Source organism: Plectropomus leopardus, chromosome 1 (assembly GCF_026936395.1).
Source record: "Plectropomus leopardus strain MGB_pleo_1.0 chromosome 1, ASM2693639v1, whole genome shotgun sequence".
Classification (NCBI taxonomy): domain Eukaryota; kingdom Metazoa; phylum Chordata; class Actinopteri; order Perciformes; family Serranidae; genus Plectropomus; species Plectropomus leopardus.
In genome coordinates this window covers 28,761,147-28,780,578 of record NC_142176.1, presented here as the reverse complement: position 1 = coordinate 28,780,578, position 19,432 = coordinate 28,761,147, and the positions used below count along the sequence as shown (strand labels likewise).

Here is a 19,432-nt window from a genome sequence, read left to right as displayed (position 1 = left end):
GTTAATACTTCATGTTACAGTGTTGGACCAAGAGGCGCCGCAATGACAAGAATTTCCATTTGTTAATCAGCGCCAATAAGACAATTCACAAACTGGTGGTATCAGCAGAGCTTGGCTCTGATAGTGGCCAAAGGCAGCACAGCCTCCGCTGGTCACACTAGGACATTCATCCCCAGGTCGTACCGAGCTGCAGAGGGAGGATGTGTTCAATGATCAGAGGGTACAGATTCTGAGAAAACAGCTCCCCTCCACTATGTGACCGTGCCTAATGTTAAGTGTATTGTTCAACATGTATTTAGGCTACATTAACTTTTGGTTGTAGCGCAACAAGGCATCACATACACCTCTGGTTCCCAGCCTGGGACTTCCTGGCGCACTATGGTTGCCAAAGCTTCCCAGGGGAGCATAGACTGAATATAGAGTGGTGAAGTAATGAGTCCTAAAACGCGGAAGTCGTATAGCCTTTTTGCACCTCCAGTTCCCTCGTTTTAAAGTCTATTGGTTTTTTGAATGGGTTTTCAGTAAAATGCCTTCAATAAGGTCTGTGGTTAACACAGGCAAATGATATTTAGACATAATGCGGCACGGTGGCTTTGTGGTTAGCACTGTTGCCTCACAGCAAGAGGGTCACTGGTTCAAATCCCGGTTGGAACAGGGTTCAGTCCGGGCAGGGGCCCTTCTGTGCGGAGTTTGCATGTTCTCCCCGTGTCTGCGTGGGTTCTCTCCGGGGTCTCCGGCTTCCTCCCACGGTCCAAAGACATGCCCTTAGGTGTGATTGTGAGCATGTATGGTTGTCTGTCTATATGTGTCAGCCCTGCGATGGTCTGGCGAACTGTCCAGGGTGTACCCCGCCTTCCGCCCGATGACAGCTGGGATTGGCTTCAGGACAAGCGGTTACGGAAGATGACTGATGACATGAATGATGATGACTGTTCCGCAACATAAAATACGTCCGTATAAACCTGATTTTTTAACTTTTATGGTTTTACTCATCTTAAAAAAGTAGAAAAAGTAGACTTCTAACAAGTGACAAAATGGGACTACAGCACATTAAATGTCATTAAATTAAATGACATTAAATGTCATCACACTGACACAAACTCATTAAGCCCACTTGCCTGCCTTTATAGCTTTACAGAGTCACGCGGAGAGTTTCTGTCACTGAAGGTAGTTCTCATCACCCTGATGTTCGTTCAAGTATTTGTTTTTTATGATAAGTTCGGTTTTAGTGAGTTATTGAATTATAAAAAAGGAGGCTATTCTGCCATGACAGCCAATCTGTGCAACTCGCATTCAATGGAGCTGCTCAAGATTGGTTGGACGGGTGTTTGGGCGGGAACTCCCCCACCACGGATATCGCTTCTGCGCAGATGTGGGATCTCAATGACATCACCCTCCCAAGATGGCATCGCTCATATCTTGGATATTTTAACCTCACTTCAGCATAGCAGGGGTAAGTGGGAGTGTGTCGTCCATCTATATTCACAGTCTAGGGTTGTAAGGCCTTCTTTATTTTAAGGGGTGTTAAAAAAAACTATATCTAAAATAAAATGAACAGTAGGTCTATCTCAGCATTTCATTTATTTCTGTGAAGATGACTAAATGGAATTAATTTTTTTTTTTTAAGTTTAGATTAAAATTCAACATGTACTGTTTTTTTTTAAATCTCATGAGGCAAAGTGAGAACCTGAACACAAGGGGTGTTCACGGAGCCTTCAACCTGCTAAACAGCCTTGTCCTGTTGTAGAAAAGATTGCCAAGCAAAAGGAATTTCTAAAAAAAAGAAGCCTTTAAAGAATGTATGATAATAGATATATTGAATCCTATAATAAATTAGAACAAATATCAGGAAAACTATATTCACAGGAAATAATATGCTCAAAATGTATCATAATTGCTAACACAAACTTCATGCAGTAGGCATTTAGGTTAAAGCTAAAGTTCATCAGTTGTTCTCTATTGTTATTGTTAGCAATTTAATATAATATGAAATAACACTGAATGATGTTATCGGTTTACTCAATGATAGTAAAAAGATCCCTGAAGAAAAAAGGTTTATAACCACTGTACAGCAGAATATGAGATTTTAACCTAGTTTTGTTGCTTAAAGGGACAGTTCAACCTTAAATCAAAAACATTTTTTTCCTATCTTGAGTGCTATTAAGTAATCTAGATAGCACTCAAGATTTTTTTTTCTTAATTTAAATTATTATTTATCTATTAATCTAGATTTTTTTCGGCATTAGCTGCTAGTGTCGAAGATATCATAAGAGATGTCTGCTTTCTCTTGGATGTCATGGAAGTAGATGGCACTCCAGAGTGACGAGTTGGGATGAGAACATGTTGCTACAGCTACTGTATGGATTCATAGCACTACCAGGTAAGAGGAAATAGGAGGATATGTATTTTTTTGTGAACTGTCCTTTTAAACTCTTTGCGAGAGAAAATTATGTTGTGACAGAAATCGTTAACTAATCTGAACTAATAATATGCTGAGCATATGGTATTTATTTGGCATGCTAAACCTGTGGTTTACTTAATACTGCATATACCCTCAGTGGTTTTCAACAAAATTATGCCAGCATTATAATACAATGCAGGTTTTCCCTCCACCCAGAACACAGCAGCAGTTTTCACTTATTAGCAAGTGTTGAGCCAGAGACAGATCCTGTGATAAGCTGCAAACTACAGCAACCAGCAGACATTTTGACTTTCCATAGCAGGTAAAAGCACAGGTGATACAAATTTTATTAACAATGGATCAGTTCCATTAAGTTTCCTAGTAAGCCATGTCAGTGAGCCAGCATGCATTATACCACAACAGTGGAACAAGTTTACATGAAAGGCATTCAGTCATATAACTTGTACATCTATTAATTACACCTGTGCTTTTGTTGATATACCAAAATGTGAAAAGGGTCTACTGGACCTCAGTAGAACATGCTTGAGAAGCCCTACATTACTTAATATAATTAACAGTTAATATAGTAGTTAGTTAATAGTTTCCGGTACATACTTGGTCAAAGACACACAAACACAAACATGCGATGGATGTATGCATGCACAAATGTGAGAGAAAAGTGAGGGCACACAAAACCACATTCATACGCCCCCTGTGATGGAGTCGACAAGTGAAAAATAGTCATATATGAGGCAACCTTCAGTTGCCAAGGAGACAATCTCTCTCTTGCTTGCATGCATCCTTTCTCATTCATCCATCCTGCCTCACCTACCTCAGCCTGAGTCACGATACAAATGGAGGGATGAATATTTAAGATGCATTAAGTGCTTTATTGATGAGACAAACACACATTCACATCTCATTCCTACGTTGCACACCCTCTTTCTGTGCCTCTAAAACACTTCCCACTTGCTCACAAACACATGTACACGGTTCTCCTTGCTGTCGTCTACTTGACTGTATAATTCCTATTCATTACCAGCAGGTTATGGTGTCTGAACTAATTAAGCTGCCTTCTTTAACACTCCATAGACACAGTGTGGAAAGGACATGGCTCTCCCTGGTGTCTGCCTCTCATGGCACAGTGTGGGTAAACTATAAGTTTGTCGTGTGTGTCTATCAGCACATGTCTGCATGTCTCTATGCTGTGCTGAGTGGGTACGTTCTGTTTCAAGCTCTAGAGGTGATACCTTCAGACCTTTGATATACAATTTTTTCCCATTTGGTCCTGAACCTGCATCACTGACCTTGGTCTTCTCTGGTGATGCAGTCTCCTATTTTCCATTCCCCCCTACACACTAGTACTTACACATAAATGGAAAACATAAACAATTCAGGCTGCCTTAGTGTGGGGGTACGAATAAATTCTGTTAACACACTGGATGAACACTCAAGTGACTTGACAGGCGTTGACAAGAGTGTCTGTATCAGACACTTATATTTAATGTTTTTTTTAAAGACTTTTCAAGATTATTTTTAAGCCAAATTTAAGACTTTTGGACATCATATTTTATTTATTCAAGCATTGCAGGTAAGTATAAACACAAGTACGTGTTAGGATTATGTTTGTATGTTTGTTACATTTAGAGATTTTTAACATCAGAAATTTGGACTTTTATGCAAAACAACTTGGCTCATTTGACAAAAAGGAAATTTAAAGATGGATAACTTAAATTAAATAAAATGTTTGTGGCAATGAAAACCTCAAATTCACGATTATTTAATGACTTCTAAGGCCTAATGAACTCTGCCAGTTAAAACCCCGTCACTGGAAGTTATGTATCTTGAATTTAATCTCTCTCTCAGAATTAGCAACTGTAAGTAAAATTTTCACACTATTAATTCTGATTTAACTGAGTGCATCACATGAAAAGCAGCAGTATTTTGAGAGTCCTCAGCTTTAGGCAAGTGGGATTCAACACTTCTTTTAGACTTTTTTTTAATGCCACCCAATTACATTTAAGACCAATTTTAGACAAAAATTGAAATATTTTCTTGAAATAAAAAATAAACAATGACATTTAAACAATTACTTGCAGTTGGGGAATTTTTTTCCTAAATATTTATTGTAACATAAAATATGACTTTTGGGGGCATTAAGAAGAGACACAAGTTAACATTTATTTTAATCAAACTATTACCAATTAGTTTACAAGACTTTTGAAAGATTGATTTAAGACACTGTAATACCAATTAAGGCCTTACTTTAAGATTAATAAAGTTGATGCCTTTTAGGACTTTTTTAAGGATCTGTGGGAACCCGAACAAAATCTTTTGGACACACACACACACACACACACACACACACACCATCAGTCTGTACAGTACAGTAACATCAGTATGGTAGCTAATTACGCAGAAACATCTGAAAATGATGGTAGTTTGTGTATTAAGTGCATGTTTCTTTCCTCAATTTACACACTGTTTGGCATCAAGTCACACAGTCTCTTATTTTATGGCAAACGCATCATATGCGGAACAATATGGATTAGTAACTAATAAAAGAAAAGAATTTAGACTAAACTAACACAGGCTTGATGATATACAGTACATAACAGTAAAACATAATAAATTAGCTAAAAACATAATACAGATCAGTAATGTCAAAAAGTGTGACTGGTTCAGAGATGACACCAAGTTAGCCTTGTGTAGGAGAACAAAAAGAGGCTGTTGTATTCTGAGTGTGTGTGTGTGTGTGTGTGTGTGTGTGTGTGTGTGTGTGTGTGTGTGTGTGTCTGTGTGTGCAGCAGGTGAAAACTTCAGTCCAACTGACTCATTAACATGCAAATACCATAAAACTTGCACTATATGATATCACAGAGGAGCCCTTAAACATACAGTATGCCCACTGTTTCAGACTTAATTTTCCCTTTAATGGTGAAAGAAACATGGTGCTGCAGAGGCATAGTTAATGAAGAGCAAATGCAGCCCCCAGCTAAGGCCTTCAGCCCACATTCATCATGGATTCAATTTCCCCCATGCACGTACAGAGAGTATCTGGAATCATTACAACACAACTAGCAGGCATCCCTTGCTCATAAATAAGCCTGTTAATTGACCTGTCATAGCTAATTGCTGCAGGGGATAGGAGACTAGAGCGTGTGTGTGTGTGTGTGTGTTTAAAGAAGAGTTTGCATGTGTGCATGTGTGTGGATCTAACACAGTGTTTATGCATGAAAATGTGAGTGTAAGATAACATAGACAGATATATGGAGAGAGAGAAGGTGTGTTAAGGGTGGTTAGTGTATGAACAGTTGAACACTCTCTTTCCTGGGTGTGTTGATTTTAGAGCCATTAGTCATCAGCCTTGAGACATGGGGGTGTGAAGTGGACCAGGGCAAGAATCGACCCAACTGGCCCGCCCGTCCCAGCACAGGGCCGGAGAAAAGAAAAGCAGAGACACAGAAAGCAGAAACAGAGAGAGATCGAGAAACACACACAGGAGGATAGAGGCACGCAAAACAAAACTCATCATCTTTTTCTTTTTTGCCCTCACTTTTTACCCTCTCAGCTGGGTTGAAAAAAAAATACACACTCATACACACACACGCACAAATAGATACAGTGAGGTAAAAAAAACAAACTGGGAAAATGAGTGAGAACGGAAGCATCATGTCCAGTCAGAAAGGAGGACTGAGTCATAAAGTTTACTCGGCCACATCCCAACAGGGAAGAGCTAACTGCAAGCGCAGCTGCCAAAGAGCCAGAGGGACCTCAATGATGTGTCAACAGACAGTGCTCAAACACAGGCGCTTCCTCTGTTATGTCTCCCAGTCCATTTTCTTCCACTATCAACTGAATGTGTACAGTAAACTTAAACTTTAAACTTCTGGTAAACTTCAACAAGAAGAAATTATAGCTCAGCTCAAATGAAGGAAGGTTGTACCCCACAAGCTTATTCTCTGACCAAGCTCATTTGAGCTCATTTGAGCTTGGTCAGAGATTTAGATATGAGAAATGTTTGCATCACTTCTTAATCGCATTAAACAAAGTTTAAAAGGGAGCAACATTAGTAAATAAATATCCTTGTATCAGCAAATAAAATATGACAAGCTGGGAATTTGCCCAGGTGGAAGCTTTCTGTACTCTCTTCTAGTTCACAAAATTCATGACTGGTTCGATGCAATACGTTGGTGTCACGGTTCAGCACGTTCTTTCATACAGCAAAAGTGTAAATGCCAAAAAAATAGCTTGATATAAAAAAAATTAATAACTAAATACATCACAAGTATGATCGTTTCTGACTTTAAACAGTGATGGAGCTATACCTGAGTGACTTATCTTCTGCGGTGTGTTTTTAGAAGCAACAAAATAATAAGAAGCAAATAAAAAACAGGAAGTAATCCTGTTTCTGAAATTGCTGGAAAAATGTCCTTGTTTTTTTTTGTTTTTTTTTTTAATGTTTTTAAACTTACATCATAATTTAGACTTTTTGTGAGGGAAAACTGAAATGCACTAAGTGTATTCATAAAAAACTATGTTTTCCACTAAAGAGTAGGGTCTCATATCTTTTGCTGCTGTTTGAATTAGTTGGGAAAGGCTGCCAAAATGCAGCAGGGATAACTGCTTGCTTCTTGTTTTCATCTAGATCCTCCAACTGACACACTGGGGTGACATTGGGAGTATTCCCGATTACCGTGGAACCTACTGTTGTGTAACAGATGTGGCATACCCTTGTTTCTTATCCACCAACAAGGTTTATGAGGCCCGTAGATTATCATAGGATCTCCTGTTTGTCGTCTTGTAACTTACTAACCATATTGCAACAAGTTAGCTCAGTGCAGCATGCCTCCCAGTGTGTCTCATTGGAGGAGAACATTTTGGTTTGGGGGAGGGGAGGGCAAGCAGCATTTTGCCTGTTACCTCATGAAGACTGCCTTGTTAAATGCAGCGGCACTGTGAATGTTATACTAAACACAATTCAATTTGTCTATTTCATTTTCCAAATGTAATAAAATATTCAACGCATCAGTGGGTTTGTAATGCATACCAGAGCCTCTTACCAAATGGTTGAATACAAATATGTGTATTTTTACAACCCTTCTCTTTTGCTCTTCAATCATATGCATTGTCTCACAGTGCGTTGGTTTCCAGAGTGTGCCTGTGCATTCAAACTATATTCAAATTAAAATGTACTTTTTACTTTTACTGAATGGCATACATGAATATAAACTCTGGCAAACAAAGTCCAACTCCTCAATAACATCCTGTATGCACTGATCCTTCTCTCTCTATACTGATAGTGATTCTGACACTGAACTCAGGGTATTGGTCGATACAGAGTACTGATCTCTTACAAGCGCTCTTTTTCTTTTCACTTCAAAACCTGTATACCTCTTTGAGGGGAAATAATTGGGATTATTCAGGTGATGCTGTAATTACACAACACTTCTTAAAGAGCAACTTAATAGCCCATTACAGCTTGGAAATATCAAATCCCATCATTCTTTGAAAAAATGTAAATGATATTATTGCAATTGGTTTTTGAAATTAACTTCTTATAGTTTTTTTTAAAGCAAGGAAAAGAGGTGTTTAATTTTGATTGGTCACATTTGGCTTACTTCTTACATGTTTGTTTGTTTTTTTTCTATAATATTATCTTTCTTGGACAGTGAGTAGCTACATAAGCATGCTATTTCTAGATCTTTCAAATCAGTGAGAAACCTTGTTCACTGTCCTGAGATCAGCACATTCTTGATGAAGCGAATAATCCTCTGGTTACTGTGTGGATGGGCTCGTTGCTGACATTCAGCAGAAAATGAGCTGAATGTTCACTCAAAGGTCCTCATTTATCAATATTCCCCTCAGTACGAAAATGTCAAAATGCTGTACCAACACTTATTTAACAAAAGAAAAATGCACCCAAGTCTCTCATTTAAAATCTTGAGGTTAATTTATATTTATCACATTTTTTCATTGCCTTCATTAGTACAACTTTTGTCACCAATTTGTGTGGCTTGATAAATAATAATGTGATGCCATATTGATTCCAGTGTGCAAGCACTCTCATTGTTTACATCCTGAGACGCAGGCACTGGCAGAGGCACAACAGGGCAGGTGCTTGCCAAAAGAGTGCTTGAGTTCTTTCTCTAACCTTGCCACCACTCTGCTGCTTAAAACCTTAATTTATGCCTAATGCCTGTTGATATTTTGCCAAGGAAAACAAGAAAAATGTTGGATATGTGTTTATATCACATATGGCAAAGATTCTGTGAGCTTAACAGAAGATTTATACTCAATGACTTTCTCAGGGTCTTTGGGGGTTTAAATGTCACCGTGGAGAATCTCCTGTGAAAATTTAATCAAATTTTCAGCAGAGTTAAGAGCCATTTTTTTTGGTATTCCCTCGAATCTTAACAGCCACAAGAGTATAAACCCCCTCCTGTTCTTTCTAGGCTGCAGTGAAGGCCTTCCTCTAGGGGAAAGACACCGAGAGAGGAAATGGCTGCAATAGATGAAACATCTCAGAGCTGAGATAGATGGCAGAAAAAGGGAATACAGTGATCATAATGTCACTCCATTTTTTTCCTTCCTCTTCCTCTTAGAGCAAGACAAAGCAGACCTGACAATGCTGTCAGCACATGAAGGAAATTAACCCTCAAGAGGTGAACATTGGAGGCTGATTCCAATTCAGAGGTTGAGGTCTTCCAACATCAAGCAAACAGTATTCAACTTGCAACAACTGACCCACTCATACCTTTAGACCAAGTTATGCCACATATCTCAGCTGCTTAGTGTGGCTGCAGGGCGAAGGGGTGGAGGGTGGGAGGGGGTGATGGCTTTATTGCTGTCTTTAGCTCTTAGTTTACATCCTTTGGTCTGTTGTATGTATGTTCATCTATAGCAACAGATATATTCCTTGAACACTATACTGCTGCACTGTGCACTTTCTTCACTGCTGTATTCAATGCTGTGCATGAAGGTGCTTATGTTTTTGGTGAACATTGAACTGAAATCATTCATTTGCATCTAATGAATTTAAACATCGTTAGCTCTTGAGTCGGCTAATGACATTTATGCTCAGTGTTTTATGGCACCCAAGAATTTATGGCAACTGGCATGCTGTTGTTGTGTTGAAAATAGGTAGGTAGATATTAGTTTCCTCAAACCTTAATCTGAACCAAACCTTTACCTTCACAGAACAACAAAAACGAGAGGGAAAAACTATTCAGCTAGGGAACAAACTTCGACATGATTGCTGCATGGCTTTTGCAACATACAAGTGAGACGAAGCAGCTGCTGGTAACTACTGCTGAAGCCAGTTCATCTGAATATTTGAAGGAGTTTTACAAACAAATCAATACATACTCCATCAGAAAAAAACAAAACTTAAATTTTTATTTAAATTGTTAAGCTAGGTGTGAAAAAACAAGTCCAAACATCAGGCACATTGGCAATATATTTTTTAGACAACACACTGAGTTGAATCATCTAGCCAGTTTTATGAAATATATACGAGTAAATGATAATCAAGATTTATTTTTGTTTGTTTTAGTACTAGAATTATTGCCTAGCGGTTGAATGCCTCTGCAAACCAGTCAAGTTGCACTTACAGTTGACATTTATGCCTGCACTAACATGGATGCTTCACACACATTTTCCCTCCAGCAGCATTGAAGATCTATCCAGTCAGTGTGTTTTCAAGGTGGACACCAAAGATTAGCGGCACCAATAGTATCAGACCAAATGTCTCTTCTTCTTTTCCTAAGTTACATTGAATAATGGCCAGAAAAATGTTATTGCAAAATATTATCATATGACCTTTGACCTTTTGTATAAAAAATTAATGGGTTAATATTTTTTTCATATTGAACATTTGTCTAAAATTTTGTAGTAATCAGTGTATGAATTAAATTGAATTGAAAGGCATGGCCAAAAATGTGTTTTGTGAGGTCATATTGACCTTGACCTTGGACCTATGACCACCCATTATAATTTTATCCATAAGTCCAATTGGATGCTTGTGCCAAATTTGAGGAAATACCCTGAAGAATATATGGAAGTATCACATTCACAATAAGACAGACCAGGTGACAGTGACCTTGACCACCAAAATCTAATCAATTTATTGTTAAGTCCAAGTGAATGTTAGTACCGACACTGAGTGCCTCCAGCCACAGCTATCACCAGCGTAGAGGCATAAAAGGGGAGAAATGAATGTAAAACAATTCATTTTTTGTGTGTATTTTTGTCTTTTTTTAAAAAAAAATCTGTGTGATTTGAACTTTGAGTTAGCTCCTGAAGTGTAAATATGAACAGCGCTTGCTTTATTGTTGCTTTTATAATTTGCTTTGTTGAGGAAAAGAGTAATTACCAAGTCATTTACCTGAAAAGGTCCACTGGGACTGATATCGAAGAATGCTTTCCTCCAGTCTGGCCCCTGATGACCAGATTTTGTCCACACCACCGAGTCCACAGAGGCAATGCTTCTCACTCTCAGAAGTACGTTTAGAGTGCCTGTGAAAAATATGCACACATGCATTCCCACAAGCACACAGCCACACACACAAACAGTACAGATCATTAGAAACTGTCAGTGAACTGTCAGCAAGCAAAGACAGAGAATTGAGTCATATTAAGCTGTTTACAGACTTTAAGATCATTAAAATCTAAGGCAAAACATTCAAACATATCAACCCACGCAAATTGACTTATATCTTGGCAGTCAGAAAGGAGCACATATCGAATGACAGTTAAAGCACCTAACAAATACTGTAGATTATAATGTGAGTCATGTCTGAACAGTTCTGGTGCCTATATCCAAACTGTAATAGCCAATAAAAGTTATGTGTGTCCAACTCTTTATCAGCTACATTAAAGACAAACTAATGATAGACCCTACTGTACCCACAACAAGACAGAGTGTTTGGTTGGACCGTGTACAGTGGTTCCCAGCCTTTTGCCTTCAGGGATTTCTTTACTATCACTGAGTAAACTGAAGAGATATTTTAGGGATATTTTATATTCAATTAAATTCACAACAATAGTATTAGAGAACAACTGATAAACTGTACAATTAACCCAATGCCTACTGCAGGAAGGTTGTTCGATTGTTGTTAGATTAGCAGTTATGATGAACTGTGAGCAGATTATTTGCTGTGAACATTGCATCAGAGATGAGTTTTTACTTCTTCTATAGCTGCCAACAGCCTGCCAACATTAGTTGTTAAAGTTAAAGTAAGGTTGAAAATAAGGCAATGTGTCTGTGGCCCAGAGGCCCTTAATCACTGCATCTGTCCCTGGCAATAACAATGAGAGCTCAGCGCAAGCGGCTGGATGAGACACGGAGCGATGCGTCCTAGTGTTTCTAAATAATTCAATCCAAAGTCTGCATGAACCTGAAACTAAAACAAAATAGTCTTCATCAGTCTAAAGAAGTCACTTTCCACTGCTGAATATCTGGTTGATTGTTCATTCAGACACTTTGGTGCTGTGAGGAGAAGCTGTTTGTCTGTCTGTCTCACTGCGCTGCTGTTAGACCATCAGCTGTTTGATCCAAGATAATGAAATGCTGCTCTGTTATCAATTACTCAGCTATATCAGAGTCAAAATCATTCACTGTATTACATGACTGTTCAACACTTTTCTGCTGTGGCAGTATTTTGGCATCAGATTTGCGTAGACAGCGTGAGAGCGTGAGACTGACGTTGAAAGTGTGTGTCACACGCCATGAGCATGAGAGTTAGCAACCCTTAAATATGTGCTAAATGTAAAACAATACACTTAATGTTAGATGCAGTCACACAGCGAAGGGCAGCTTCTTTCTCTAAAGATGTACCTGCTGATCAGTAACACATCCTCCCTCTGCAGCGCCCCCGTCTGACCAGCGGAGGCTGTGCTGCCTGCAGCCGCTATCAGAGCTAAGCTCTGCTGATACCAATTGTTTGTGAATCGTCTTATCACTGCTGATTAACAAACAGAGAATTCTGTCATTGCAGCAGCACCCAGTCCAACACTCTAACACATAATGTTCACTTCAGTTTCAATCAGTGTCTGATTTTCTTCTTGTCTTTATTATGGCAGCGCCGCCCATTCTGACACTGTAACACCTATCAGTTAATAACTTTGCATAACTGTAGGGCTCCGGCTTTACAGACATATATTCCTCAAACAAACTGATGGGGTGATCCTCTCTCTCGTCCCTCTAAGACTGACATAAACACTGCGGATGGCTCATTAGCTGTCTGTCTTGTTATTTTCACCATGCTGCAATGTTATACTGCTTACAGAGAATGAGGAATAACTTTATAGTACAGGACCATCAGCGTCTGCGTCAGCGTGTCCACTGTTTCCATGCCTATTTCATTTGAAAGAACAACGGCCAACAGGGAAACAGCAACGTCACATCCTCAGTCACACTGACCAATGATGCAAATGCACTCACGCACTAACGCACTCACTCACTCACTCACAGAAAACCCAATTTCTCTGGCTGCCCCACACGCTGTATGTAAATGATTATTTGTAGTCACAAGAGAAACAGAGGTTAATTGATTATAGCCACCACCTTCATCCCAGAGAAGCCCAGCAACTCAGCAGGGTTCTGACATTGTCATTTACATAAATCCATCCAACACTACCAAATATATCTGCAGTCAAGCTGTTAACATTAAATGCTAGAAAAAAAGGAGTGTTTTCCTCACAAAATCTAAGGAACCAAACTCTAAGCAACAGAACACACTGCTAGATGTGCATTTGACCAGATACTTGAAATTGCCTTTATTTCTATTGGCAAAAACATGGCTGTGCTTTGGACATCACCCAATTTATATAGGAAGTGGAAACAAATGAATTGCATACTTCATATGCTAGGGTGAAGTTCTGAGGTCAGACACTATATGTGGATGACATTTAGGTGGGAATGAAATGTGCGGGGGCCCTTCTTGAACCCTACATTGACAGTCCACTGGTTAGTTGTATTTTGCATAATGGAGCAAAAGGACAGCATAAAGGAGGAAGAGACAAAGAGAGAAAGTCAGATAGAGGTAATGATGGAAAGGTGATGGAGAGAGGTTGCAAGCAAAGAAGGTTTCCTGTAATCTGAAGTATACATGTCGCTGCCAACTAATGTTTGGTTTAATTCCTTAAAAACAAACGACATGAAGATCAATTGTCCTAAATGCTGAAAAACGACCCATAGAGAATGACACCATTCAAGCCAGAGGGAAGTGATCCAAATAGTCTCTCTCTGTGTCTCTCTTTGTCTCTCTCTCTCAGGTCTCTAAGGTGCAAGAGACCCATTCATCTTCTTAACGATCCTCAGCTAGCTCCTAATTGGAACATTAACCAACCACCAGTCTCTTAAACAAATATGCAGGCAGGGGGCATGCTCTCGGTGCGTGTTATATTTTATATGTATGTGTGTGCGTGAACATACAGTATGTTTGTGCGTGTAGATGTATAAACACAATTTTTGCATCATTCTGTTGTGTGTGTGTTTGTATCTTTGAACTAATGTTCTTAAAACCTTGAAATAAGCAGAAGGCTGGCAGTAATTAACTTCTTCCTTCATCACAAGAGAAGCGTGACAAGGAAAGTGTAGTGTTTACAGGGGCAAACAGGGATGTTGCGTAAATAACATGTTGAGGATATCTGTACGTATGTGGTACACAGAAAAAAGCCGTGGGAAGCAAACTGTCGATCTAGTTGTAAACATTAGTGGAGCCTTTGACCATCTATACATTCGCAAATAAGAGTTTTCCGATGTGTATGCAATCTTATTTAATGGAACATGACTGAAGCTAAACAAATCATTAAAAAACATGCTTGTATCTAAATCTGTCAGATTTGTAAAATCCTGTGGACTTTGGGGTACTTTTTGTTTTGCTGGGGTTTGACATGGGAAATGTGCTTGTCTACTTATTTGCTGAGAGATGACAATATACCATACGCCATATCTGTCCATTCCAGAGCCAGCAGTTGGTTAGCTTAGCTTACCATGAACTGGGGCCAGAAAATATAGAGAAAATCAAATAACACAATATTTTTGACCACATATCCTGATATTGACAACATTTTAGGGCTGATTATTGGTGCTGCCTCAAAAAAAAAAAAAAAAAGAAATTTTGAGATTTTTTTATAAATAATTATCGGTAATTGGATATAATGAATAAGTGGGTAAAAGCAAATAATAAAAACATTCTGGTAAGGTTAAAAAAGTTAAAATAGTCAAAGGCAACATTTATTATACTACCTAACTGAAAATGTACAAAAATAATTGGCCTTTTATTAAGATATCAATATAATTTCTATATCATATTTATGTACTCCTGGTTTTAGTCTTATACTAACCTAAGCTAATTAGCTTCTGGGTTCTGACTGAAAAGACTGTAAAGATAATGGACATAGCAAACCTACATTACCAACTGAGTGATGGACTGCTGTTTTATTTGGAGCCAGAAGTGACGGTATTTTGACGACAGGGTGGAGTTGTAACAGAGCTAATGGTGGATCTGACTCATAGACAGTAGCAACACCTCACAACCAGCCTGTAACATGTTTATTAATATTGTGAAGTTGGGCATTTTCACATACGTCTACGGATATTTTGTCTGTTTTGGAGCCAGCCTCAAGTGGCCATTCAAACAACTGCAGCTTTTGGCACTTCCACAGAGGCTCCATTTTTCAGCCTCAGAGGTTGCCACTTGAGTATTGATTTTATCGTCTAACTCTCGGCACAAAAGCATATAAGATTATTTTCCCAAAATGTCAGACTATTACTTTAACAGCAGTTTTTTGGGGTTTTCTTTGTAAGGTTGTCTAAAGTTCGGATCATATTCCATGAAAAACGATGTACTGATATTGAAGCTGGAATAGCCACATTTAAGAGTCACATGCAACTGTTCATCACATTGAACTTTTAAAGGACATGGGTGGCACTGTAGTTATATAATGGAGAGGAGTATTAGCTAAATGCTAGTGTAGCCCACTTTCACCTGTTCAGCCCACTCTCTCATTCTACCTCCACATATCTGAGCCTCGACTGTTTCTTCACTCACCATCCATTCTCTCTCTCTCTTCCTATCTATGTTGCACCCTCACCATCACCACCTACACACCCACATACGCATGCTCGCACACATGCACGCACGCGCGCGCGCACATACACACACACACACACACACACACACACACACACACACACACACACACACACACACAGGATGGGAGGAAAGAGGACTCTGATAAACAGTCTATTGATTGGACGGAGGTAAAGCAGAGTGTGTTGGTAAGAGTGTCAGAAAGGTAGAGGAGAAGGCACAGCTCTATCAGGGCTACTTGTCTGTAGAAACGTTAGTGGGGATGAAAGCAAAGATAAACAGTCATAAACACAAAGACAGAAATACACATGCACTGCCATACTTGAACTCAGCTGAGTTATGCTGTCTTTTGTTAGATTATTAGAAGTAGGTCTGCATTGGATCTCTTCTCCCTCTATCTCTCATCTGCACTTAATTAGGGTCCATGCCCTGTTTGTCTCTGCTGCTGTTTAGCCTTAGTGCCAAAGCTATGCTAAACTGTGCATTGAGAATGACACCATTTTTCCACCAAAGTTAGTGCATGTATGCAGGTTTTTTATGGAAAGCTTGTTAAAAAAAATAGCTTAACCACTGCTTTCCCTTTGCCGGTAGTAAACCAGCCCAACACATTCTCATACCAAATCGTCAATATCACTGGTGGGTCAATAGACTTTATCATCTACTTATGAGACACTCGGTATCCTGCGTCTATTGTTGATGTTCTGGGAAGCCATGTCAATTTACAGGTATTGTGTCTTTTCAAAATACACTTCGGTTTCACAGGAGACGTACAATTTCTGCTTGTTAAATGCATAGAGGTTTTTTACAAAATAAACTTATAACATGGTTATAAGATACCTTTTTGCGTTGGTGTCTGATGGAGAAATCGTTGACTGAGGGGTACATTTGATGTATTGGAAATGAGAACTAGCAGACCAGCTATGAACTCAGTAGCAGATGATGTCTGCCTTTCTGCATTTGTTTGTTGTTGTTTTTTCTCATGTGATACATTAAACATGATGGTTGGCTGGAAAACAAGTTAGTTAACAGTAGGAAGCAGCATAGAGGAAAGTGAAAATGTTATTGAGGTGACCTTTTACTTATTTCTGTCACCTACACTCTCTATCATAAACTAAATGGAATAAATTTTGAGCAATGTTTGAGCACTCCTTGGACGAAAAGTATTTTGTGGAGGCCTGTCTTCGCATTGCACAGGCAAAATTAGCGTGTCCACCCGAGTGTCATGTTTCCCTCACTGCTGATCAGAGATAAAGCTGATAAATACCCATGACTTCTGCAGAGTTATTTGTCCTGGGAGTTAATGCTGATTGTAACCTTTACCATTAAATACAAAGCAAGACATAAGCAGGTGTAGGTGATTTTTTGTGCAGTAGGAAATGGACTTTAGAGTCTTACTTCAGCCACCAAACAAGCAAAAGCACTGAAATTAAAGTTCTGTTTAGATAAACAATTGAGCGTGAGAAAATGAACAAATCTAACACCAACCTAGCTAGACAACAAGCTTATCAAAAGGTTTTCCTGAAAATGAGAATCTAACCCTAAGAAGTTAGTATGAAGACATCTTTTAGCTAAACACAGCTACACTGTCACAAAGGCACACTCTTCCTCCTCCACACAGACCTGTAAAACATCAACACAGCAAACTAATTTCTTAAAACAACATACAAGAAGTATAACATTTAAATAACCTCAAACTCTAATTTGCTTCCATCACTGTGAAGTAAAAAAATAATCCAGTGATTCCAAGTAAGCTTGCCAATGGCACTCCGCAAACCTGAGCCAGTCTAGAATACTACCCAATGCCAAACAAAACTAATTAAATGTTGTTTATTGTTGCTGCCAGCAAGCCCAAAGAGAAACACATTAAGGTGAGCAAGAAAACACATCACATGGGGAGGTCTTTATTTGCAGTGCTGGCCTATTTCACACCTGAAATCCAAAAAAGCACTGTGCTCTCTTTCCTCATTTTGCAAAAACCTCAAAAAAGATACTTTTACCTGTTTCGTATTCACATAATCTCATGATTATAAAACAGCTGAGGTATATGGGTCAGGAAAGAGCAACATTTCAACAGCATTTCTAAAAATTTCTTTTGTGTCAAAGTACCTAAATGCTCTCAACATATACAGCCCTTTAAACACTTTACAGTACTTTAAAGCTATACTTTCAGGTACATTAAAACTAGTTAGAGTGCTTAAGCATAAAGCACTACCGCTTGCATTCTCTCCTCTGAACATTAACAAGTTGATGGCCTCTCCTGCAGCCCTCTGCTCGAGCCTTTTTTTACTTCCCTTCTATGCCTCCTCATACTTGTTTCCTCACACTTCCTTTGTGGTCGCACTTCATTTTTCTCAGTCTGTCTCTTTTCCCTACATTCCTCTTTGCTCTGTCTCTTCATTAAACCTCCTTTTTTCTTCCGCAGGCTCGCCCACCCCTCATCGTCCCCTCACTCTTCTCGTCTCATCTCTCCTCTCACTGACCCCCTCTGTCTTATCCTCATCTTGTCTCTTTTCGTCATTAAGAGTCACACTGTGTCTCTCTAGCAGGAGTGTGAGCTCTGCCAAGGTAAGGCAATTAAAGTGACAACAGATTGGAACAGACTGGGAGAACAACAGAGTAAATTGAGGGAGGGCTTGTAGCAGAGCTGGGCGTAACTGGCAACAGAATGTGCTAATCGTAGGCAAGCGCTGTGTGACTGATGTGGCATTGTTTTGCCTCATTGTTTTGCTGTAAAACACTGACAAGACTTTGAGCAAAATGCACAATACAAGTGGTATAGCATCCATTACAGATGGAAACATAAAGTGCTTTGAATTGTGACATGAAGAAATTTGTTGTAGGAGATGATACAGAATAGTCAGATGGAGCAAGGAAAATAAACACACTCTGCTGAAGGTTTACTAAAGTAAGACAGCTATACATAGGTACCAGAAGTTTTTTAGGGGAAACTGTAATATTTACTTACTTTTGAGGCCTTAACTAATTTTTAGACACTATGAGGGATACAAACCTAAAAACTGAAATTAAACCAGCACTATAGTATTATTGGTTTATCAAGTACTTATTGCTAGTTAGCAAACAACTGGCCACTTGCGCAGGAACACTGCAGAATGGGTATCCCATTTGGGACATGTTTCTAGCTGATTTATAAATGTCAGTCCAATAAATATTTAACTTTATGCTCTAGTTTGGTCCATTACCTCTTTGACTTTTAGGTGCACTACTTGGTTTAGTTCATAACTTTAGCATTTTGTGGGGCTGCACAATATGATTATAATAAGCAATAAGGTGTTGAATATTGTGATATATTATTTGCAATAAATAAACAGATATTAAAGCATACTTAGTTTACATTTTCTGCTGCTTTCAGTATACTAAAAAATACAAACTGCCTGGTGAATTAAAAAAATATCTCCAACATATCTTTTATTGAAAATATTTAACACTGAATTGAACACAAAAGGATACCAATAGAAAAAAGAATGATAGTTACATCTACTGCTTCTCTCAGCTGTCTCAAAAAATCCCAATATCGCACAGTGTCACAGTCTTTTGCGATGTGTTTTTTGCGCAAGCTGACGATAAGAAAACAATAAATTGTTGAGCCCTGGTACTTTTGCTTGGCAGGCAGTGTCATTGGTTTTTCTTGCCCCAAAACAGCTTTCCATAAACAGCTTCCAGAGTGTATAAATCTTAAAAGGCCAGCTTGGTAATTAAGTTTAACCATTAAGCAGGAAAGCTGAGCTTCTGTAAACCAATGATGTAAGTTAGCCCACTGAGGGCCAGGGGCTGTGTAGCCTCTGTCACCTAAAAACTCCTCTGTCATTGTTAATTTCAGAGATCAGTATAACAAAATACAAAGCAAGAGCTGTTATCATTAACCTGGATCTATGCTGAGTGTCAGATGATGATACAATTATAAAATAATGAT

General features: G+C 38.8%; 1 protein-coding gene across 4 annotated transcripts in view; it reads right to left on the bottom strand.

Annotated features, from left to right (window-relative positions):
- mdga1 (MAM domain containing glycosylphosphatidylinositol anchor 1) overlaps window positions 1–19,432 on the bottom strand; it is a 237,928-nt gene that overhangs the window by 19,052 nt on the left and 199,444 nt on the right. For all 4 annotated transcript variants that reach the window (XM_088079421.1, XM_088079422.1, XM_042486927.2 and 1 more), the window contains exon 16: window positions 10,788–10,918. In XM_088079421.1, the coding sequence (XP_087935547.1) occupies window positions 10,788–10,918 (131 nt within the window). The remainder of the gene's footprint in view (window positions 1–10,787; window positions 10,919–19,432) is intronic.